Source organism: Narcine bancroftii, chromosome 10, assembly GCF_036971445.1.
Source record: "Narcine bancroftii isolate sNarBan1 chromosome 10, sNarBan1.hap1, whole genome shotgun sequence".
NCBI lineage: Eukaryota > Metazoa > Chordata > Chondrichthyes > Torpediniformes > Narcinidae > Narcine > Narcine bancroftii.
The window spans coordinates 73,711,025-73,734,869 of record NC_091478.1 but is presented as its reverse complement, the minus strand read 5'-3'; the positions used below and the strand labels follow the sequence as shown (position 1 = coordinate 73,734,869).

Below are 23,845 nucleotides of genomic sequence, written 5' to 3'. Positions count from 1 at the left end.
TGGGCTGAAGAGCCTGTTTCCATGCACTCTATAAGTGTATGAAAAACGACACATAAAACACTACAACATAGTACAGGGCTTTCGGCCCTCGATATGTTGTGCCGACCCATATATTCCTTTAAATGCAAGTTCTAAACCCTCCCTAGCCCATAACCCTCTATTTTTCTTTCATCCATGTGCCTGTCTAAGAGTCTCTTCAAGGCTTCTAATGTTTCAGCCTTTAATATCAGAATTGAAATAACAATTTGACATTAGTACCCCATCCCACTCCCACTCTGATCCAGTTGCAAATGTGAGTGGAAAAAAAAAGGTTGAAAACCACTGTTTTAAGGACCTAATTGACTTGTTATGTGCATGGTTTCATAACTCCAAAGAAAATGGGCCAAAGACAATTTTTCTCAAGCAAAATATTTCACTAACAAATAGACCAAGAGCAGTGGTTCTCATCCTTCCCTGTCCACTCACAAAACACTTATGGCATAGGGAATACTGAAGGTGGAATGTGAGCCCACCCTTGAATTACCCCAACAATGAAATACATTGACCCAAACGGCCCCTCCTAATGCAACAATAATTCATTTGGTCTCACCAGATTAGAAATATTCCCTTCCCTTCCCCTCTCTGCAGTCACAATGGCTTTTCTCTAGCTCAGTTCTGTTGAAGGGTCCCAGATGTGAAATGTTAATCGTTTCTCTTTGCACAGATACCATCTAACCTGCTGAGTGTTTCCATCATATTCAGCTTTTATTTAAAATTTTCGGCATCTGCTTTTATTTTGGATATCATTAAATATTCACCTCCCTGATTCGTTTAATTTTTTTCTTCACCCCTTAAAACAGACACCAAAAACTATCTTCTTGAGTCATCTGTGTAAAACTGCTATCGCCAATTTCCAAATCATCTTGATTGACTTGAACTGATGTGTACCTCAGAAAGGAGTTTGGAGACGATCTCCAGTGGAGCTTGGTGAATGGAATCGTCCTGAAGAGGTGAGAATAGTGCCATATCCACGAGAGTCCGAATCTCTTTCAACACCACCTCCCAACGACTTGGGTTACTGAGAACCTTTTTATATTTGTAAATCTTTTTCTGAAAGAAAAGTTAGAACAAAAATCAAGAAGATGCAAACTTGAAGTAAAGATCAACAAAATTAGATCCAAAAATACATCCACTTAATTTGGGAAAACATTTCCTCTTAGAAGAAACAGGTTGCCGTTTTCACAGTAAGATATTGGACAAACATTTTTATCTTGGCAGACACCAGATAAAGGGACAGAATTTCTGTTCCAGCCCATTTAATATAATTACGTGTCTGCAAGCAAGTAAACAAATTCTTAGCCAACTAATCTTTTCATATTTTTTTCAAGAGGAATTGATAAGTGTTTCCAAATTATGAGTTTACTTGAGTCTGGAAAGTGCCAAAAGTATACAGGGTGTGAACTCATTCAGATGACCAGAATCAACAGCTCATACAGTGCCATCATGATCCAGTTAACATTGGTTAACAAGAAACTGAATTCCCTTGACAAATATAGCTTTCAAATGCTTCACAACATATAGAATTGCATCACCAGAAAGAGCTTCTCTAATTGCTTCTCTTCAATGGGACATGATTCCCTTAGGCACTGTGTACAATGGACAGTGTGTTACTGTGTGGAACTTGTAATCCACACAAAATTTTCCACTGATTTATGATACAGGCACTTAAAAGCAAAAACCTCACCAATAAATTCAAGATTCTTTTATTGTCCTGTAATGAACATAAAATGTAATATTGCACAATATTTCCTTTAGTATGCCAATGAACTGAACTGTGTGGTTACCGAGGCTGTGGGAGCACTGGAGGTGAATCCACGGACACTCAATTATGCTTTTTTGTTTTACACAGCCGCCGTATTCCCATTTTCCCGGAATGCATGCTGTGTAAAAAGCTTGGAAAGGGAATGAGGGTGCCATTGCCATTCCAAACTTTTACCTTATAGACCCCTTGTCAATTTCCCAGAATGCCTGCAGTCTAAAGTGAACTGCAGGAATTCTGTGAACAACTTGAGAAAGTCCCACATCCTGACTAACCACACTTCCGGTATGCTGACTAAACTCGCATAAAGAAACGGAGATTTGGAGTTTTGGTCATTCGTGTGTGAATGACCAATGCCAAGATGTCAGACATTCTTCAGACCAGTAAAATCACGCAAAGTCTGTCTCAAAAACATAAGCGACTCTGAAGGGACTCTCGTTGCTTCTCTTTCTCCTAATGTTATGGACGCCTTACAGCATATAAAAGTTATGTGTGACATTTTTAGTGTAAAGGTATACACTGCTTAACGCCCACGATACGTTTTGTGAAATTGGGCGTTATGCGATGTGGACATTGTGTGAACACCATATTATATACTTAGCAAAACTATATAAGATACTGGAGTTTATCTGTAAACACTGTATTTGTAAGTAGAGATCAGTGTGGAGACCAACACGGAGTGTGGGGAGAGAGCGGGGCAGTGGGATCCGTGTAGGGACTGACACGGGGCTGTGGGCAGAGACTGGGGCAATGGGATCAGAGAGGGGACGAACAGGGGGCTGTGGAGAGAGAGCGTGGCAATGGGATTAGTTGGGACTGATACAGGGCTCTGGGGAGAGAACAGGGCAGTTGGATCAGTTTGGGTATACAGAATATTATTTCCTATAGTTGGCAATCACTTTTTTCTGAATTGCTGCGGACTTACTCACAGTAACTGAATAATTATGGGACATGGATGTATATGCTATCGGACTCTTGAACCTCCCTTTGGTACGATAATTGTTGACGGATCCACAGCACAAAATGAGTGTCTGAACAGTTGCAAATCACTTCTTTTGCATTACTGTGAATATTGATATCAATCCTATGAATTTATTGTCCCTTTTTATTCAATTCAATGCATTTACAATTATAGCTTTTCTTTGCAAGAACCTGCTTGGCTGTAGCAAGTAAGAATTTTGGTGCATATGTACATTGTACATATGTATGCATGACGATAAACTTGACAGTAACAATAGTTCAGTTGGTCTCACCGGATCAGAGATATTTCCTTCCACTGCTCTCTCTGCAGCTAAGACTCACAATAGTTTCTCTCTCAGTTCTCACAATCATCAGAGAATTCAGGCTTCATTCCCAGAAGTCCTGACACGATTACAATCATTATACCAGCCACCTGGCAGAAATGGTTATTTGGTGAGACAAGGTCAATCCCAATTTCGAACTATCCACATTTTAGTCTTTTTTCCATCTCATACAACTGCTCCATGATGGTACAATTCCATCAAAGCAGCACTTTTGAGGTTTTTTTTTGACTCAGTAAGGAGATATCAAGTGGAAACTTTGATGGGACCAATGATCAGAAAATTGTAGGCCCTGTATATTCCCCTCGCAATGTTGGGTAGGGCTGGTGAACAAAACTGCTTTGACTTGAACAAATATCGATTAGCGCATTGTATGTATTGTACAGTCACAAACAAAGACAATCGTCCTGGACAGCAAAGCTCTGCCTTAATGAAACTGCTGTTGTCAATCTAAACTGAAGCAGTGTTAAAGATCCTCCAATTTGCCTTGTTGAAAACAAACGTTGAAGGTGGTGAAAACCTGCAGCTTAATTTTTCACCCATGGAATTCTATTCTGAAATGAGTGCATTTATCCTCTCTGTGTGCTAGACATTCATTGTTACAATTTAATGGTCCCACTATTCCAAAGTTCAATTGGCTAAATTCTATTATAATCTCTCTTCTAACTCTGATAAATCTATAACGGAAGGTGGTACACTGTACCATACATTTTGGTTATGTACTTCTCTTTCCAATTTTTGGGAAGGGGTATTTCGTACTGTTACGAGCCTAAAGGACCCCAAAACCCAGCAGCAATTCACCAAGACAAGTGGTTTTTAAAACAAAAGTTATTTTTAATCAACTTCAACATGAAAATAGAATCAAACTTTAACTTAACTCTACACTTATACTATACTCTATACTAACACAAATTACCCCCTTCTAATTCTAAGCGCATGTGTATGTAATGTGTGTGTGTGGGTACTTAAGAAAAGTTATTTGGTTCACAGTTCAATCTCACTTCTCCTTCTTCCAAGTTCTCTGGTTGCAGGCAATCACCATTCTGTGCACAGAATTGAACATGTATAAAATTCACCAGGCTTGGTGCTTGAAAGGTAAATGTTTACTGCTCAGGAAGGTGCTTGTAGGGTTTGCAGATAGAGATATTTGCTGCTCCAGGACTTCAACAACTGAGGTACCACCACTAGTCACCTTAGGGTCTCGCTGATGAAACTTGCCCCATTAGGGTCTTCCAGATCGTAACCTCTTTCTTCAAGCTACCACAGAGTTCCATTTCCTCCTCTATTTCAAGAGAAACATCAGACAGATAGCACTTCCAGCCATCTACTGCTCTGGAACTTGCTTTCATCAGTTTCAAACAGTTTTTCCTGGATTGCACTTTTCAGTTACTTGTCAGTGTCCCACACACTGACTGACTGAGCTGTTAACTCAACTCTCTCTCTTTTCCCATTGAAACTCCAAAGAGAGCATGTGACTCATGTCTTGCAAAACCCCCATCTTCTCCAGCAAACAACAGGAATTCTTTCTTCTTCTCAAGTTGTTATCTTAGGTAAACAATCCAGGAGTGACCTTTCTGTGCACTCTGGCAAAACCCTTGGAAAGAGCTTTCACTAGCCATCTTGTCTCCAGTTCCAAACAATGGTCATTCATTGTCAGTTCAATTAACACCTACTTGTGAAAGGTGCTTTTCTTCAGCATTTCTTCAGTCTTTCAAATAAGATCTGTTTTAAAATGTGTGTATGTATGTGACCCCAAATATTAATATTGATACAGTACCTTGTCTTTAGTTCATAATATTAATTTAACTCTAAATCCTTTGATAGCTCTCTTTGGAATAAGTGGTTTAATTCTGACTGCCTCACAATCCGACATAGTTGCTCTCGCCTCCCTTATCACAAAAAGGGCCAATATTAATGAGATGGAAAGATGGTGTCCCTCCCGTTTATTCTCAATAGTTGTCCAATATGATGGCATGTCTGACTTTGGAAAAAATTAGATGTTCCACTACTGAAACGAATCTTAACTTTGTTTCTTTATGAGTTTCTTTTCTCAATTCCTTTCAAAATTTGTAAGATTAACTACTCTTTGGTTTTTGAACCCACTGTTTATCTTTCTTTTTTTATTATTAGTAGAGGACTGTTTGTGTTAGTCAGTAGCCTCCGAAGAGAGGAGATTGAATTAGATATTTGGTCTAGTGTTTTTCTTTTTAATGTAATATGTTTCAGTACTATTTGCATTGCTATACGAGATTTGTTAATACTTTATTTAATTGTTGCAGACTTATAGAATATTTTTCAGAGAACGGGTAATTTAAAAAAAAACCAGCCGAATAGCAACAGAAAATAACAGCAAACAACAAGGGAAGGCTTTTTAAACATTAAAATAATGTTTAATTCTCACCAAACAAATGCTGACCACCACCAATCATCAAAACAAACCCAACGCAGCCACTGATCACCAAGAACATCCAACCGCCGCTGCCGATCCCTCACATCCCTCATCACTGCCGGTGATCCCCGGGGAGGCTTCCCGGGCTGGTGGAACATTCACTGGCGAGTCGGTGAGCTCCTATCTCCCCTGGTCACCAGATCTCCCGGCGCCGCAATCCTGACTTCGAATCCTCCCCTCAGCCTACCACACACAGAAACACATCGGAGAAATAGGCCGAGGGAAGGATTCGGAGTCGGCGTCCGGTGTGTGAAGGAGGGAGGGAGGGGAGGAGAGAGAAGGCCACTGAGTCCAAGGTCAGGGTCCCACCTGGGAGCCCAAGGTTCCAATCCTGCCCAGAGCCTGAGGTCCTGCTCCTGCCTGGGAGGCCACTCTCCTTGATGATGCCGCGACAAGGGATTCTTCTGAACACTTGTGGCTGGGAGACAGTGGCATGCAATGTGAGAATGAGAGTTGGAGAGAAAAACCAATAAGGGAAGGGAAATGGAAAGAGAGAGAGGAGAGATTTACCTGAAATGAGGACAATCATCGTTCTAATTTCGTATTGGGTGAATTTATTTTTCTACCTGTGAGGTCAGTTTGGCTGCGAAAAAATTTTGGATAAATGAGGATTTCTGATTTGTTTCTGATATCCTTGTTTATCTGAATTATTCAGATAAATGAGGATTTCAGAGAATCCAATTTCAGATAATCAGAGTGGTACTGTATTTGATAAAAACCAATAAAAATATTGAAAAAGGAGTTTTCCACCCATTTTTGAAACCTGTCCTTGACAAGATCTTTTCTTGAACTTTCTGTGAACTTTTACAGCATCAAGACGAGTTACTTCACAAAACTACAGGCTCATACAGGCTCATTGACAGTATCAATGTCTAACATGTCTAACATGTTTAGAATATTTCATTTGCAAATATAAAAAGGAACAGGTGCTGTAAATTCAGTGCCATCCTGACAACAGTTTACACCAAGTTTGGTTTGTTTTATAGTGCTTTTTTTTTTACGGCTGACCTTAATGTTTCAATCAATTCCCTTCCCCTAAACTCCATCAAATACAAGCCTGGCCTGTCCAACCTTCACTAGCAAGACAACCTGCCCATCCAGAAATTCATTGCAATTCTAGAAATCTGCTGCAATTAAACTCCACCTCCATCTTTCTGAAAATCAGAATCATACCCAATGTCTGTAAGAATATTGGGGGCTGTATTAAAAATCAGAAGTCCATTTGCATTCTGGATACAGCATTTGTTAACTTTATTGGGTGTCATTTCTTCCAATTATCTTGAGATCATTTACTACGATGGAGTATGGGATAAACAGAATGTTGCATATCAGAGTTAACTGAAAGACTTCACGATCAAAACATCTTGAGCACAATATAAATCTTTTGAAACAGTCTCTTTTCTTAAAGAAAACAACAAAGCGTATCTTGGGCAGAAACAAAGTGACCAGAATACCTTTCCAGCAGATCAGTCAGTATCGAATGACAGATCAAACATAATGCTGCTCAAAGCAAGCAATACCACCGATAAAAATACTCATCAGATATAATGTTCACTCACTTTAAAGCAGAAGGTACCCTCGTTTAATATGTCATCGCTTTATGTGTAAAGAATTATGAACAGGATGCATTGAACTGAACTGATGTCTTTTAAGGGCCAACTTGCGAATATTTTTCATAAGAAAATGGCAATATTATTTTGTGAAAAAACTGATCCAAATAAGAACTTACAAGCAACATTTTTTAAATAAAAAGCAATACTAGGAGGGAAATATCTATCACCACAATAGCTTATAGATTGGAATACTTGGCAAGCACAGGTTTGTAAACTTATTAGACCATAAGATATAGGAGCAGAAGTGGGCCATTTGGCCTGTCAAGTTCACTCCGCCATTCCATTATGAGCTGGTCCATTCTCCCACTCAGCTCCACTCCCCTCCCTACCTTCTCCCCATAACCTTCGACTATTGAGATAACTATCAATCACTGCCTTAAATACACACAATGAAGGACCTGGCTTCCTTAGCCGCCCATGGCAGCAAATTCCAGAGGTTCACTACCCTCTGGCTAAAGAAGTTCATCTGCAACTTTGTTTTCAATGTGTATTAAGCTGAATAATTCATGATAGAAGAGTGCTGAAGAAGCTTAATCATATGTTATGCATGCACTGGAGGTGCTTGACCCCAACAATGATCACACATAAATTATTTATTATCTTTACACATTCATTGATGTCTTTGCAAAACAGTCATTTTAATAAGGTGTTATGGAATTTTGTGGTGAAAAAAAACAGCCATTGAAACAGCTGTAGTCTTTAAAGCATTCCAAAGTAACTATACTCAAGTCACAACCCAATTGGTCCAACTTTAAAAACCATGACATTTTCATGAACTAATTTGCATTACGTTAAAGTTCTTCTCAAAAATTGTAGCATTCCAATGATAAACTCATTGGACACTCCGAATTATCAAACGATTTGACGATAACAAATGTACAATGTTGCAGGAAGTACCGAGTTTCAACAAAAAGTTCCAACACAGGTATATCTCATAAATGCAGATAACATTCATATCCTGTACGGCCCTTATGTACATAGCCTTGAATAGGATTGAATTAACTATAAAAACAACTTCGTGAATACACAATTTCACTTGATTGAAAGCAACTTTCTTCAGACGTTTTTAAATATGAACTTTCGTCAGATAGAATTTTTGGCCCAATTTTAATGAAACCAGGCAAATATTCTTAATGAAAAGCAAAACTTTGAAAGGGGTGTTGGTGCGGAAGGGGGTAAAGGCAAATTTTACCCAATAGTGGAAGCTACTTTCTGCTATAATCCAGATTTATAAAACAGTTCATTGCTCTTTTCGACTGACAATCTTAAGGATTCTTTTCCATTTATTTTTAACTTTCATTTCACAGGAAATGTGTGTTCGCCAATGCTTGAAATATTAAGGTTGGGATATTGGTACAGCTCAATTATTTGCAAATTTGAACTCCAACCAATGAATCCCAGTTTAGAGGAATATTTTACATCCATGTGGTAATTGTATCACAGCAGAATTCCATAATTTTCCCAAGCAGCAGGACAAGAGCAACTGACTCACGAGAAGACTACCTCCTTTTCCTCTCCATTGTTACCTAACAGACCGCAATCAGTGAAGCTGGGTTGCAACGTCTCCTCCACAATCGTACTTGTCACCAGAATTCCTTAAGGACACGCACTCAGTCCTCTGCTTTAAACCCACAACACCCACAGCCAAATATTGTTCTAACTCCATCGTCCAATACATTGATGACACCACAATCAAAGGCCGTGTATCAAATAATACTGAGATGGAATTCAGAAAGAAGATTGACAGTATTGTGCCATCATGTCAACTTCACCATCAATGCCAATAAGACATAGGAGGCGATCATTGTTTTCTGGAAAGATGACAGCGATCAAACCCCTGTTCACATCATTGGGACTAAAATGAAGAGAGCGGATAGCTTCAAATTTTTGGGAGTGTATATTTCCATAAGTTTAAAAGATCCAGGAGCAGAATTGCATCATTCAGCCTGTTGAGTCTACTCCACCATTCAAATCATGGCTGATGTATTTTTCCCCTCAACCCCTTCTCTCCAAGACCTTACAAATCAAAAGATTTATCTGCCTCCACTTCAAAATACTCAATGATGTGATCTCCCTAGTCGTTGTGGCAAAGAATTCCACAGATTCACCACGCTGTGGCTGAAGAAATTTCTCCTCATCCCTGTTCCAAAGGGATGTCCTTTTCATCTGAGGCTGTGCCCTTGAGACCTACACCCTCTCACATCTTCACCGCATCCACTCTGCTTAATATTTGGTATGTTTCAATGAGATTTCCCTCTCATGCTCCACCCATCCATCTCAACTCTAGCAAGTACAAGCCCAGAGCCATCAAATGCTCCTCATATGTTAATCCTCTCATACCTAGGATCATACCCATGTACCTCCTCTGGACTCTCTCCAATCCCATCACACCCTTCCTTCGATAATTGGGCCTGAAACTGCTCGCAATACTCCAAACGTGGACTCACCAATGCCTGAAAAAGCCTCAACATTATATATTTATTTTTATACCCTAGTCTTCCCGAAATGAATTCTAATATTGCATCTTCTTCCTTCGTGACCAACCTTCAGGGAATCCTGCATCATGACTCCTAAGTACCTTTGGACTTCTGCTTTCTGAAGTCTTTCCCAATTTGGAAAATAGCCTACTTCTTTCTTCCGTCAATGACCAGACCTAGACTAATCACGTTGGTGCAACACCAACAAAGCACACCTCGCCTTTCTTTGGTGGCCAGTGAAGTTCAGCATGTCCCCCTACGTCCCTCAACAACCTCTACTGGTGCACCGTCAAAAGCATACGTGCAGAGCAAAGTATGGGAATTGTCGTGCTCAAGACCAAATGCGTCGAAACATCACATAAAATTCCCATCCCTTCAAAGTTTAAATTTTTGTCAGGGAGCACACATGACATCACATACAACCATGAGATTCTTTTTCCTGCAGACCAAGTCGTATTTCTACATGTTGCTAGGTGCACAAAAACTCTACTCAAGAAAAGATAAGTAAGGAATGTAAACAAGAAGGAAGTGCAAATAAACTGTGCCATACAGAAAATAAATATTCAATAATTTAAAAATGTGCAAAGAAAGAGTCCGTAAATGAGTCTCTGATTGAGTTTGTCATCGAGGAGTCTGACGGTGGAGGGGGAGCAGCTGTTCCCAAACCCGGTGGTGTGATGGCAGCAGTGAGAACAGAGCGTGTCCTGGCTGGTGTGGATCTTTGATGACAGCTCTCCACCATTCCATGCAGATTTTCTCAATGGTGGGGAGGGTTTTACCTGTGATGTACTGAGCCGTGATCCATGGCCTTTTGCAGGATTTTTTCACTCAGAGGTATGTGATGCAGCCCATAGGTATACTTTCCCCTATACATCTGTGGAAGTTTGAAAGGGGTTCTGTTGTCATACCAAACCTCTGCAAACTCCTGAGGAAGTAGAGGCGCTGATGTGCTTTCCTCACGACGACATTAGTATATTGGGTCCAGGAAACGGCCTCCAAGATAGTCAGTCCCAGGAATATAAATTTGCTCACCCTCTCCACCTCTGATTTCCTTGATCGTACATCTCTAGTTTTCCTTTCCTAAAGTCTGCAATCAGCTTTGTGGCTTTGATGACACTGAGTACGAGGTTGTTAGTTCATGGACTCTGGCTACACCATTTTGTACCAGGGATAGGCAGCCAACAACATTCCGAAGGACCATCATACCTCAGACGCATTTTGTTCACCATCCTCCCTTCAGGCAGAAGGCTCTAATTTGTGAGATTACCCGCCAACAGGATTAAAAAAATCTCCACCTTCCTGAATCAACTCTGTAACAGTACTCACGTACTTTGTACTGATTTGATCATTTTGTCGCCATCACTCTGTAATTGTGCTCTAGCTCTCCTGATTTATATCCTGTATGCACATTAAAGTTAACCTGTTAAACTGCCTGCACAAGAACCCTTCTCATTGTGCCAGGTATAATGTGACCAATAAACTTCAACCTTCACTGGTCTAAGCCTCAAATGCCTTGCCTGTACTGTGGGTCGACCTCACCAGCGAACTGCACCATTTCACAGGACCAGCTCAAAGCCAATTGGCAAAGGGCAGTTAACATTGGACTTGCTGGTGATGCTCACATCCACAAATGATTGGCCAAAAAAAAAACAATTATCAGTTCTGTGTGAGGGTTTCATCGCCAAAGACCCCGATCTGAAATTGTTCCAGTCCAGGAGAGTATTCCTGTGGGAGCCCTAAAATTGACAGAGAATAATGAAACTCTATGCCATTTTCTTCTCATTTTAGTTGCATCAACGAGTCAACGGAGAATCTTTTGAAGTGGGGGAAACTCTTCATGTACTTCTTACCTCCCCTTTCAGGAGATACACAAATATTCCTAAGTATCAGGAAAGTCTGCAGATGCTATGATTGGAGTAAAAACAGAAACGCTGGAGGATCTCAGCAGGTCTCTCAGTTTCCATAGGAGGTAAATATATAAAACCGACGTTTCGGGCCTGAGCCCTTCCTCAAAGTTTGGAAAAAGCAGGCAGCCTCTGAATAAAAGAAATGACGGGGGAAGGAGATCAACAGAAAAAAAGGATGTGGAGAAGAGACCAGGAGAAAGGAAAGGTGAGAATGGCATGTATCCAGCTGGTTTCAGGTGCCTGCCTGCTTTGTGCTCATAACTTGACGAAGGGCTCAAGCCCAAAACATTGGTTTGTGGAGATCGAGCCGGCACATCACATGCGGCAGTAAACAGCAGCATAACACACTGTAACATGTCCCTTAACGCAGCGAACCGGCGCAGTTGAAACCTGGAGCAGTCCAAGACCAGCAGCCCTAAAATGGCGCTGGCCAAGCTGCCCAGCTAACAGATCAATAACAGGCTGGGGAAGAAGGGTATTCACATGCAAGAATGTTCTTGCCCACCATTGTTATTCATGCAGCTGATGTCAGCCAATCAAACAAATGGGATGGGGGTGGGGGAGGGTAACTGTATAAAAGGAGCCTTTCCAAACTCAATAAATCTCAGAGCTTATCCTCCCACACTGCGAGTGTGTATGTTTCTTTGTAGCAGTTGGCTACAGGGCTACCTTTTATTTCTTATACTTGCATGGGTTTCCCCTGCACTTTTATGTATTGCACATCAATCTAAATATTCCCTTACACTTTAGCATTGACCTCTCATACCAAAACTGTACAATCAATGTCCTGTTATTTCTCCAACCACATTTGGTGCCTCCTGTCTATAATCTTCTCCAATTCTGAAGAGCGTCATAAGCAGACTTACTGTGGCATTTAAAAAAATACAGCAGTTAAATTCTTATAAAACTCCATGTCAAAATGCAAAAGCCAAAACCTTTTCCAGTTCAAAAAAAATCTCTATCTCTTGGGACAGTTCAACATACTTTTCATTTCTCTATTCACATCTCAGTTACAGAAGAATTAGAAATAGTTCTATCAAATTTCAACACAAAATAAACTATACTTTATATTCCTTTCTCTTCCAATTATAAATTTTTATGGGTCCTTCAGTAGATTTCTGCTCTAGTATTCCAAATTATTCAAGTGCTGTGGTCTAGTTTAAAAGACCAGCCAAGTTAATCTTGGCCAAGTGTGAAAAGAATACAAGACAAAATTTATTCTTCCTCCATATCTGCCAAATTGCAAGCTACATTTTCTTGTGACTTACAACATGGACGAACCATTTAATTTCTTCTAGACAGCCACCTTGCATGGCTGGCTATGTTATAGCCAGGGTAATATTCATCTTCAGGCATGATGCTGACATATTCTTGTGCTCCTCAAATTAAGTTTGCATTACAGGTAAATCTAATTTTTGGATATCATATAAAAGGGCAGCATTTTTCATCACTCTCTTGATAGTATGCCTCTATTTGCATTTAACACAATCCTGCACCTCACTATGCAAATCTGCATTGGGTTGGCCTGGTGGTTAATCAAACACATAAAGTTCCAAAGTTGAACGTAGCCCAGTCAAACACACCTATACTTTTCCAGTAACTGATAACTAGACTGTAATCATGAAATGGAACTCTGGCTTCTCTTCAAGTGTCATTCATCTTACTTACAGCTTCTGTAACCAAAGTCAAAGCTGCAATCAACTCTCAAGGTTAAAAATCTTGTAAAGCAGAAGGATGTGTTAATGACAATCTTTTCTCCTGGCCAACAAACTTGTCCCATCTCTCAAAATGATCATTTTTATCCATTGCGATTATTTCCCTCTGCATGTTGGTTCTCAATTGTTATGATGAAGTGATGGAATCTTTGTAAATTGATTATTTTTGATAAAAATGCAGACAGAATTCCTTTACAGAAAGAAATGATCAATTAAATACTTTAGATATAGTTCCAGTCCTCTTGTCCTAAAATTCTCCAGATATGCTGCTGAGTTTTTTTAAATATAGCTTAACTCAAAGGGAAAATTATCAGAATTCCTTGAGAATTAATTATATTGAGTGCAAACTTCCAATCCCACAGTTCCTCAAAGATCTGCCACCCTTCCACTGCAGTTTCGGGATAATAGCATGTTTCCCTTAAAATAATCTACTTAAAATTCAAAGTTATTGTCAAAGTATCACATACAACGCCGAGATTCATTTTCCTCTGGGCTAGGCAGAATTTCTACTTATCGGTAGTGTAAAATTGACTCAAGAAAAGATACATGTAGGAAGAGAGAAATGTAAGCAAGGAAGTGCAAACAAACAGTGCAAATTCAGAAAAAAAAAATGATTTAGTAATAAACAATGAGCAAAGTAAGAGTCCTTAATGATTGAGTTTGTTGTTAGGAGTCTGATGGTGGAGGGGTAATAGCAACGGTTCCTGATCCTGGTGGTATGAATCTTGTGACATGTATACCTCTTTCCTGACGGCAGCAGTGGGAAAAGAGCACATCCTGGGTGGTGTGGGTCCTTGAGTATTGCTACTGCTCTCCGACAGCAGCAGTCCACGTAGATTATCTCGATGGTGGGGAGAGCATTGCCTGTCATGTTCTGGGCTGTGTCGACATTACAGCCCAGCACATTAGACTTTTTTTTCTACTGTTTCTTTTATTTAGAGGGATTCAGATATTTGGATCATTGGGCTCTCTTCCAGGGCATTTGGGACTTGCATGAGGGATGAGCTATACCTAAACTGGAAAAAGAGCTATTTGGGATGGTTTGAACTAGAGTGGCGGGGGATGGGTGGGTGGGAGCCTGAACTGCAAGGTAGCAAATGCAGGAGAAGAGGGGATGGCAGATGCTAAAGCAAGCATGCATGAAAGGAAATGCAGGAAAGACAAGTGAATGCTCACAGCGAGACTGTGGCCTGAGGTGTGTTTAATGTAATGAGTACATTGGATACGAAAAGTGAACTTAGAGCCTGAATCAGTACTTGGAATTATGATGTTGTGGCCATTTAAAATAGACATGTGGAGGAATTTCTTTAGGCAGAGAATGGCGAACTTCTGAAATACGCTGCCACGGACAGCTGTAGAGGGCAGGTCAACAGGTGTATTTAAGTTAGAGATGGATAGGCATCTGAATAGTCAGGACATCGAAGGTTATGGGGAAAAGGCAGGGGAGTGGGGCTGAGTAAGAAAATGGATCAGCTCATGATGGAATGGCGGAAGGGTTTCGATGGGCTGAATGGCCTAATTCCGCTCCTATATTTTATGGTCTTATTTCAGAGACTTGGCTGCCAGGGAGCAGCTCATTGTTCCTGGGTTTCATTGTTTCGGACTGGATAGAGAAGGAGGTAAAGGAGGTGGAGACAGATCATTGGTAATCAGGAAGAGTGTTACAGCTGCACTCAGAGAGGACCTAATGGTGGGCTCAACTATTGAGACAGTGTGGAAATAAGAAGCACAGACTTGAGTGCACTCATTTTAGGAAGATGAGTGGAGAAAATATTTTACACAGAGAGTGGTAAGTGCTTGAACAGGCTGCCAGAGGTGGTGAAAGCAGATACAATAAGTTACATTAAAGAGGCTTTAATGAATATGAAAGACATGGAGGAATATCTGTCAAGTACAAGTAGTGGAGTTTGATTTGAACATTATGGTCATCACAGACAAATGGGGTAAAGGTTATGTACCTGTGCTGCACTGTTTGATGGATAATAACTGCCTACACATCATAATGCATCCAGGTCTCAAGGCCGGGCAGTGGAGCTGAGTGGGAAAATGGATCAGCTCATGATTAAATGGCGGGGCAGTCTTGATGGGCTGAATGGCTTATTTCCTCTCCTGTGTCTTATGGATTTGAGAGACATCCTATTCTTACTGATTAGAAACAACTTCAATAAACTTAAGCTCACTTTTGATTAAACATCCCAAACAACTTTTATCTGTTTGATCAGCAATCATCTTAAATCTTCACTACCATAAACCTTCCTACGCCATGCCAGACTGTAGTTACTAAGTTTCACAGCTGAATAAACCATCTACAAATAGTGTTTCAGGATTTTCTTTGGTTTCTATTTGGGAGCGAAAACAAAACTAGAAGCCGTTATTTTTAAGATAATTATAAAGACCTTTGTTCCAATTCACCGTGACTGTCCAGTGACCAAGACAAGGAATTCAGAAGAAACATCTTTACCTTGATAGTGATGTGAATCACAGAGACTGGGATCTACTGAATGTACATGAACGAGGGTAGGGATTTGAGTGGAGGAAGGAGGATGGGAGGGGAATGACTCAGATGAAGACAAACATGAACTGATAGAATTACATAGAAAGAGACTTTTTGGCTTTCAGTAATTCCAAATAATCCTTCTACCCTTCAACAGCCATTGACAATAATTTCAAATTAAAGACTGAATTTCAACACTGATTAAGCTTAAGGTTATCTCTGTAAAATCTGATGGAATGCCTCCACCAAATAGGCCATGAATTGAAACAGTTACCTCGCCTCTGCCTTCAAAACAGCAAGTAGATTTCAGTTACCTGGGCGAACTCCCCATTCCCAGCCATATGTAACACTGACTGCAGGAATGAGGAATTGGAAGCAACACATTTTTCTTCTGAAGTCCACCATTCAATAAGACTAAAACTGATGTATGGTCTAACCCCATACATCCACAAAATCCCTAATGCTTTTGGTGAACAAAAAAATCCAGCAATCATACTTAAAATTAACAGTTTTGACCTAGAATAAATAGCTATTTGCAGTATAAAGTACCAGACTCTCAGCCATCACTTTCTGAACAATTAACTCTAACTTTTTAAATCTGCAATCTATCCCCAGATCCTAAACTCTTCAACCAGCACAAGCTTGCGGACAAACCTGTCACAAATTCTGTTAGTTTGAGTTCAGGATCATGATCACAACTCTTGCACCTCCTGACCTTCAGTGAGTTCCTGAACGAGGTCAATAAAAAACTGTGAAACTCCTTTGCAAGGTTAGTTTTGCTGCAAGACTTTGAATCCTGACAGAGATGGGATGGTGGGAGTTGATTTGAACTCCCATTCTTACTTTTCTCTTTTCTCTCCCACCTTCTGCCTAATACTGCTGCACCTCTCAGCTAGACACAGATACGTGAAGCGTTTAATCTGAAGACGATTTATGAGACAATTAAAAAGTTTTCAATACAATCTGTCAGAATATCAGAAGTCATTCCATTTAAACCAAGAAGGCTTCCAAGTCAGAAATGCCCTTTGTCCTGAAGTACAACGCTTTTATTTTGAGTCACTTAGAACTTCACTCCCAGAAGTGTATTTCAGCATAATTTAACTGCACCCAATATTCCCATATGAACATTGATACACCATCAATAATCACAAAAGACTGGAGTTGTGAAATTGTCAGGCTTTTATTAATTATAGACTGGAACAGCCATCAACCTCTGACTGATTTTTTAAAAAATTCTTTATTTATCGCACTATGAACCATATCAACCAATATATTTACAGATGTATCTCTTTAAATATTCACAGTGACATTTTCTCTTTTTTCCCCCATCCCTCCCTTCCCCCTTCCCATCCCCCTCCAAAAACAGTAAATATTGGACATCATATGGTCTAACATGGCCATCTTACGTCCTTATTTTCACTTCTTTTCCACCTCTTCACCACCTCCATCCCTTTTTTCCATTACTGTTTTTTAAGTTTTCCTTTTTAATCTCAATATATGACAACGCATTTAAGACATGAAATACCCCAACAATCCCCACAAGCAATAACCCTTTAACCCCAAATGAACCTCCCCTCCTTGGATTGCCTCCTGTCCCTTGATGGCAACCACAACGCCCTTTTCCATTAGGTTTGCGAACTTACTCGCAAGCGTCAACTGATTTCGCAGTGACCATTATTCTCCCCTTTCCACTCGATTTGCGAACTTACTCGCAAGCGTCAACTGATTTCGCAGTGACCATTATTCTCCCCTTTCCACTCGATTTGCGAACTTACTCGCAAGTGTCAACCGATTTTGCAGTGACCATTATTCTCCCCCCCCAGAGAACACTATTTTCTTATACTTATAACAAAGCACTCTCTTTTTCCCCCTTCTTCCCTTTCTCTTATCCATTTTAAAATTTTTATATATACATTATCTTTACTTTATATTTTTACATAATTTTGTATATTTTCTTGCCAGTCTTCCTTCTTGTCATTCCTCCTCCTCTCTTCTCCTGTCCTGCAAATGTTCAGCAAATTCTTGGGCTTTCTTTGGGTCCGAGAACAGTCTATTCCGTTCCCCAGGAATGAATACTTTGAGTACTGCTGGATGTCTTAATATAAAGTTATACCCTTTCTTCCATAAGATTGTTTTCGCCGTGTTGAATTCCTTCCTCTTCTTTAAAAGTTCGAAGCTTAAGTCTGGGTAAAAAAAATATTTTTTGTCCCTTATGTTCCAACGGCTTATTGTCTTCTCTAACCTTCTTTCTTGCCTGCTCCAGTATGTTTTCTCTTGTCATATATCTTAGAAATTTTACCAATATGGATCTCAGTTTTTGATGTGGAGGCGGTTTCAGTACTTGCGTTCTATGCACCCTTTTAATTTCTATTTCTTCATGTGAATCTGTTGTTCCCAGAACCTTTGGGATCTATCCTTTTATAAATTCTTTCATATCTGACCCTTCTTTGGCTTCTTTCAGGCCCACTATTTTTATGTTGTTTCGCCTTCTGTAGTTTTCCAATACATCAGTTTTTTGTGACAATAAATCTTGTGTCTCTTTAATTTTTTTTCCACTCACTTCCAACTTCCCTCTTAAATCATTTATCTCCATTCCTACAGCAGCTTCTCGTTCCTCCACATTTTCTACTCTTTTCCCTATTTCAGTCATGACCAACTCTAAGCTTTGGATTCTGTCTTCAGCTCTTTTCATTTTTCTTTTGATTGAGCTAAATTCTAATGATAGCCATTGTTTTAATGACCTCATTTGTTCTTCATAAAAGGCTTTATCTAAACTTTGTCCTTCTATTTTACCTTCTTTCATTTGAAATTCTTGGTCTTCCTCCTCTTCTTCTGTGTCTGTATCTATGTCTGTGTCATCTTCTTCTCTTCTCTGTATCTTCGTATCTTCATCCTTCTCTGGTGAGCTGCTTCTGTATCCTTGCTGGGCCTCCAGCTGCTGTGTCTCCTGTTGTTGGGCCTCCTGCTGCAGTTCGACCCGTTGTTGGACCTCCCGCTGCAAGTCGACCCGCTGCTGGGTCTCCTACTGCAGGTCGTCCCCCTGTCGGTCGCCCCGCTACCACTCACCCTCTTCCAGCTGTTCATTCTCTTTCTCACCACTCTTCTTTTTTTCTTTCTTGTTTATTTTTCATTCCAGCCGAATGCCCCGATACTGGGCATCTCTCAGCTGGCCACTCCGCAGCTGGCTGCTCCTCAGCTGAGACCCCCTCCCGTCGGCGTTAACCTTTTCTTTTACTTGCGCACTGCACATGCGCAACTCTTCGCACATGCGCAGTTGCACACCTCTTCTTGGCTCTGAGAGGCATTTTTGGAGCCTGCCGGTCGGGAGGACACCGCTCCTCTGGGGACTCACCAACACCGGAGATCGGCCGCTCCTCTCCATGGTGGCTCTCTGCTCCGATGTGCAGGTAAGGCCTTCTTCTTTCTTCTCCAGTGATTTTCCTTCTTCCCTTTTCTCTGTTTTTCTTACTTTCTCTCTTTTGGGTGCCATCTTCTGTCTCTTTGTAACTTTATCTTTCTCTTCCTGTATTTTATGGTTTTTTTTCTTTTCTCTGGAGAGGGCTGTTTCCACCCGACTAGCCACTACTCCATCACGTGACTCCATCTACCATCATTGACTGATCGAGGCATGGGGAGCATGCAGGGGGCTATGGGTGGGATCTGTCTTAGGAGGCATGTCCAGCCAGCAGCACTCAATCATAGCATAGAAGTGGTTTACCACATTCACCCCTCCTTTTTAAGAAGAGTCCTGCATGGTGAGGAAAAAAAAATGAAGCAAACATACATATTATACATTTTACAGTTTAAGTCTGTCAGGAGGTCTCCTTTGCCTCAGCAAGCGATGTGGGGCGATGCCATAGTATCCTGAGCAGCTTGTGGGGTTGGCCTGTCATCACCGGTTACAGTTTGTTGGGGGGGGGACAGGTGAGGGGGTACAGGTGCATCATTGGCGACAACAGCTCAGCGACCCCTAAAGAAGAAGTGGGGTAAGTGTCTGCTGGTGGTCAGTAGTGGTTGGGGAGGCACCTGATGATGCCAGATCCTGGATCAAGACCGTGTCCTCAAGCTGTCAGGGAAGACAATGCAGCTATACTCGGAGTTAATGTGGAGGAGGTGGATCCTCTTGACCAGTGGGTCAGTCTTAGATTGTTTGACGTGCTTCCCAAGCAGGACTAGTCCTGGGGAGGTAAGCCAGGCAGTGTAGTCCCTGATGCAGACTTCCTTGAGAAAGTAAACATCTGTTCATGAGGTGCGCTGTTGGTGGCTGGTGCATAAAAGTGACCAGACAGAGTGGAGTGTGTCTGGGAGGACGTCTTGCCACTGGGAGATGGGGAGGCCCCGTGAACTCAGTGCCAGGAGGATTTACCAGACCATGGCATTCTCCCTTTCCACTTGCCCGTTTCCCCTAGGGTTATAGCTGATGGACCTGCTCATTGTGATGACCCTGGCCAGCAGGCACTGCCGCAGCTCATCACTCATGAATGAGGTCCCCTGGTCACTGTGGTTAAAGTCGGGGTACCCAAAGAACATGAAGATATTGCAGAGGGCCTTGACAACAGTGGCTGTGGTCATGTCCTGGCATGGGTTGGTGAAGGGAAACAGGAGTATTCATCGATGATTGTAAGGAAGTAGACATTCTGGTTGGAGAAGGGGGGGGGGGGGCCTTTGAATCAATGCTTAGGCGCTTGAAGGGATGGGTAGCTTTGTCCACCTTGTCCAGTCAGAATTGTGGTTTGCATTCAGCACAGACCTGGCAGTTTTTAGTTATTGTCTGGACTTCCTCAAAGGAGTATGGTAGGTTCAGAGCCTTGATTCAATGGAAAAACCTAGTCACTCTAGGGCGACAAAGGTTATTATGGAGGGTCTGCAGTCTGTCCATTTGGACACTGGCACATGTCCCATGGGATAGAGCGTCCGGGGACTCGTTAAGTTTGCCGGGCCAGTAAAGGATGTCATGGTTGTAAGTGGACATTTTGGTTCTCCATCTGAGGATCTTATCGTTCTTGATTTTGCCCCTTTGCTTTTTATTAAGCATGAATGCACCACTTGCTGATCCCGTGAGGAGAGGGTATCATTTTCCAGCAAGATAGTGCCTCACTGCGTCCACCATGATGGCCTGGGCTTCCTTCTCGATGGAAGAGTGGCGAACTTCAGGGCCCTGGAAGGTACGAGAGAAAAAGGCGACAGGCCTGCCCACTTGGTTGAGTGTGGCAGCAAGGCAAAGTCAGATGCATCGCTCTCCAATTGGAATGGTGGTGGACTCATCTATGGCATGCGTGGCTACCTTGGCGATGCCATCTTTGATACAGTTGAATGCAGCTTGGGCTTTGCCGGCAGGGGAAATGTGATGACCAGTGGGAAAATCTTGTCTTCATAGTTGGCCGACCCATTGAGCGTAACATGAGAAGAATCCGAGGCATCTCTTCAGTGTTTTGAGGGTAGGTGAGAGAGGTAGCTCCAGCAAAGGGCACATGTGGTCAAGGTCGAGGCCAAAGACGCCGTTCTCAACCATACAACCGTGGATGGCTAATCATGCTGTCCAGAACACACATTTGTCCTCATTATAAGTAAGGTTCAGACGTTTTGCTGCCAGGAGGAGCTTATGGAGATTTGCATCGTGATCTTGCAGGTCAAGGTATGGGAAGGTGACCTCCAGATTATAGTGTTCCACTATGCGGTCCATTCCCCGCAGGAAGATGGAGACCCCATTGGTGCCACTGAAAGGGACCCCGAGGAAGTGGTAAAAGTGGCTATCCGCCTCAAATGCATATACTGGCGGTCATTTGGGCAGATAGATAGCTGGTAATATGCCAACTTCAGGTTAATCGTGGAGAATACCCGATATTGTGAGATCTGGTTGACCATATCAAATATGCAAGGAAGAGGGTATGCATTGAGCTGCGTGTATCGGTTGATGGTCTGGCTGTAATCTATGACCACCCTATTCTTTTCACCGTTCTTTACCACAAGCACCTGGACCCTCCAAGGGCTATTGCTGGCCTCGTCGATGCCCTTGCCCAACAGGCGCTGAACCTCCGACTTAATGAGCACCTTGTCTGCCACACAGTACAGTCAACTCCTGGCAGCCACTGGCTTGCAGTTGGGGTGAGTTTGGCAAACAGTTGGGGGGGTGGGTGGGGTCACCCTTGAGGGTTGAGAGGCCACAGGTCGCATGCAGCGGGCCATCTGTAAATTGTTCATTGAAAGCAGTAAGGGGGGGAAGGGGGAGATGGGGCCCATCAAATTTCAATATCACTTTCTGAAGTTGGCACTGGAAGTCCAGCCCCAGTAGCAATGGGGCACAAGTAGTGGCATGACAAGTAGACTGAAATGTTTGTAAACTATGCTTTGAAGAGTCAGAATCACTACACAGGATCCATGGATGGCTGCCATGTGTGATTTGGACGCGAGGGACATCTTGTGTTTGGCGGGCTATACTTTAAGGGATAGGTGCCTAGCGGTATCTGGGTGGATAAAACTTTTTGTACCTGCTATCAAATAAGCAGTTGGTACATGCCCATTTACCTGGTCACCCATCATGGCGAGCTCATATGGATCCTCTTGGTTCAGGGCAAGGGACTCGATCTCTGAGTCTGATGGGTGCTCACGATCCTGAAATGGTCACCCTTGACCCCAAGATGACTGTTCTCGCTGTTCCCTCATGGTGTCATATGCCTGGGAAGATGGAATTTGGCGCCCAGTCCAAAATGGCAGCACCTATGACTAGCACATGGCATTGCTGCTTTGTAGAGGAGATGGCGCGATAGCACTGTCCAGAGTGGTGACACTCCACATGCGGCGCAGCTAGATTTCACAGATGGTTTGGACTGGCAAACTCTGGCATAATGTCCCTTTTTCCTGCACCTAGTGCATACTGCCTGTCCCGCATCGGACTTGTCAGCCACAAACGAGCCTGCAGCTGACGCGGACTTTTACCCCCTCCATAAATCTTCGTCCGCGAAGCCAAGCCAAAGAAAAGAAAAGTGCATACGCATCTTTGGCAGGGTAGCATTACCTCGGGTGCTTACCCTGCCTGCCAAAGAGGCAATTGGGGAGATCACCCACAATGGCGCCAAGGTCAGCTCACTAGAGGAGTGGGACAGGGTAGGCGACCAGTCGTTCACAGTGCAGGACGATCCCCTGTGCCGAGATAGCAGTGCCCAAGGCAGCCAAGTGACAGCTGAGTAATCATCTGAATTTTGGAGGGCCACCTGCAATGTCTCTTTCAGCTCAACCGCCCTTTGTAGATCAAGTACTTTTTATTCCAGGAGTCTCTGTATTGAATACCCGGAGTGGATACCGGCCATGTAAGTGTCCCAGATGAGGTCCTCAGAGCTCTGGGTGGCCGTCATGGCCTTACAGCCGCACACTCTGTATAGGCTTCAGAGGGTCCACAGGTATTCGGCGCTTGAGTCTCCAGCCGCTGCTTTCTGATGGCCAGGATGTGCCTGGCATAGACCTCATTTACTTTCTTATGATTCTAGGCCTTCAGGATCTCTTTAGCCACTGGGTATGAGCTGGCGTTGCTCATGAGAAGAGTAATTTCAGTCAGTTAGCATCTGTGGTGATAACATCCGCGGCCACCGCCAGGAGGTCTTCAAAACCTTTTACTTTCTGTAGAAGCTGCGTGACCTGCTGAGTTTTTTCCAGCACAATCAAGCTGACACCTTCATTCCTCTTTTACAGGCTTCAAGCAGACATGTCCTGACAGTAATTAGTTGTACATTAAAGCAAGCCTGAAAATAATGATATTTACAACTTCATGTGCCAAGAAACATACTCAAAGGTTTTATTGCACTAGTCTTTAATCTTCAAAACAAGAATGGAAATTCTGTGTAGACTGCGTATCAAAAGCAAAGTGTAGACAAACCAAACAAAGGGGATAATGAATCTTTAGTTTTCTCCTGAGGTACCTAGGTACATACAATTCACAACCCCTTGAGGCACATTGCACTGAAAGACTCAGGTGCAAGTCTATTAATAAGATAATCCTTGCTACCTTCTTATAATTTGTGAAACACATCGAGCACATTTACCTTGCATTTTAAAGGCTGACAGATTTGATCAAGATGGATCAGCAAAGATTAGCAT

The 23,845-nt window shown here is 42.1% G+C and overlaps 1 protein-coding gene across 7 annotated transcripts in view; it reads right to left on the bottom strand.

Moving 5' to 3' along the window:
- The window catches only part of cmip (c-Maf inducing protein), a 260,745-nt gene that overhangs the window by 87,531 nt on the left and 149,369 nt on the right, over positions 1-23,845 (bottom strand). For all 7 annotated transcript variants that reach the window (XM_069901342.1, XM_069901343.1, XM_069901346.1 and 4 more), the window contains one exon: positions 928-1,089. In XM_069901342.1, the coding sequence (XP_069757443.1) occupies positions 928-1,089 (162 nt within the window). The remainder of the gene's footprint in view (positions 1-927; positions 1,090-23,845) is intronic.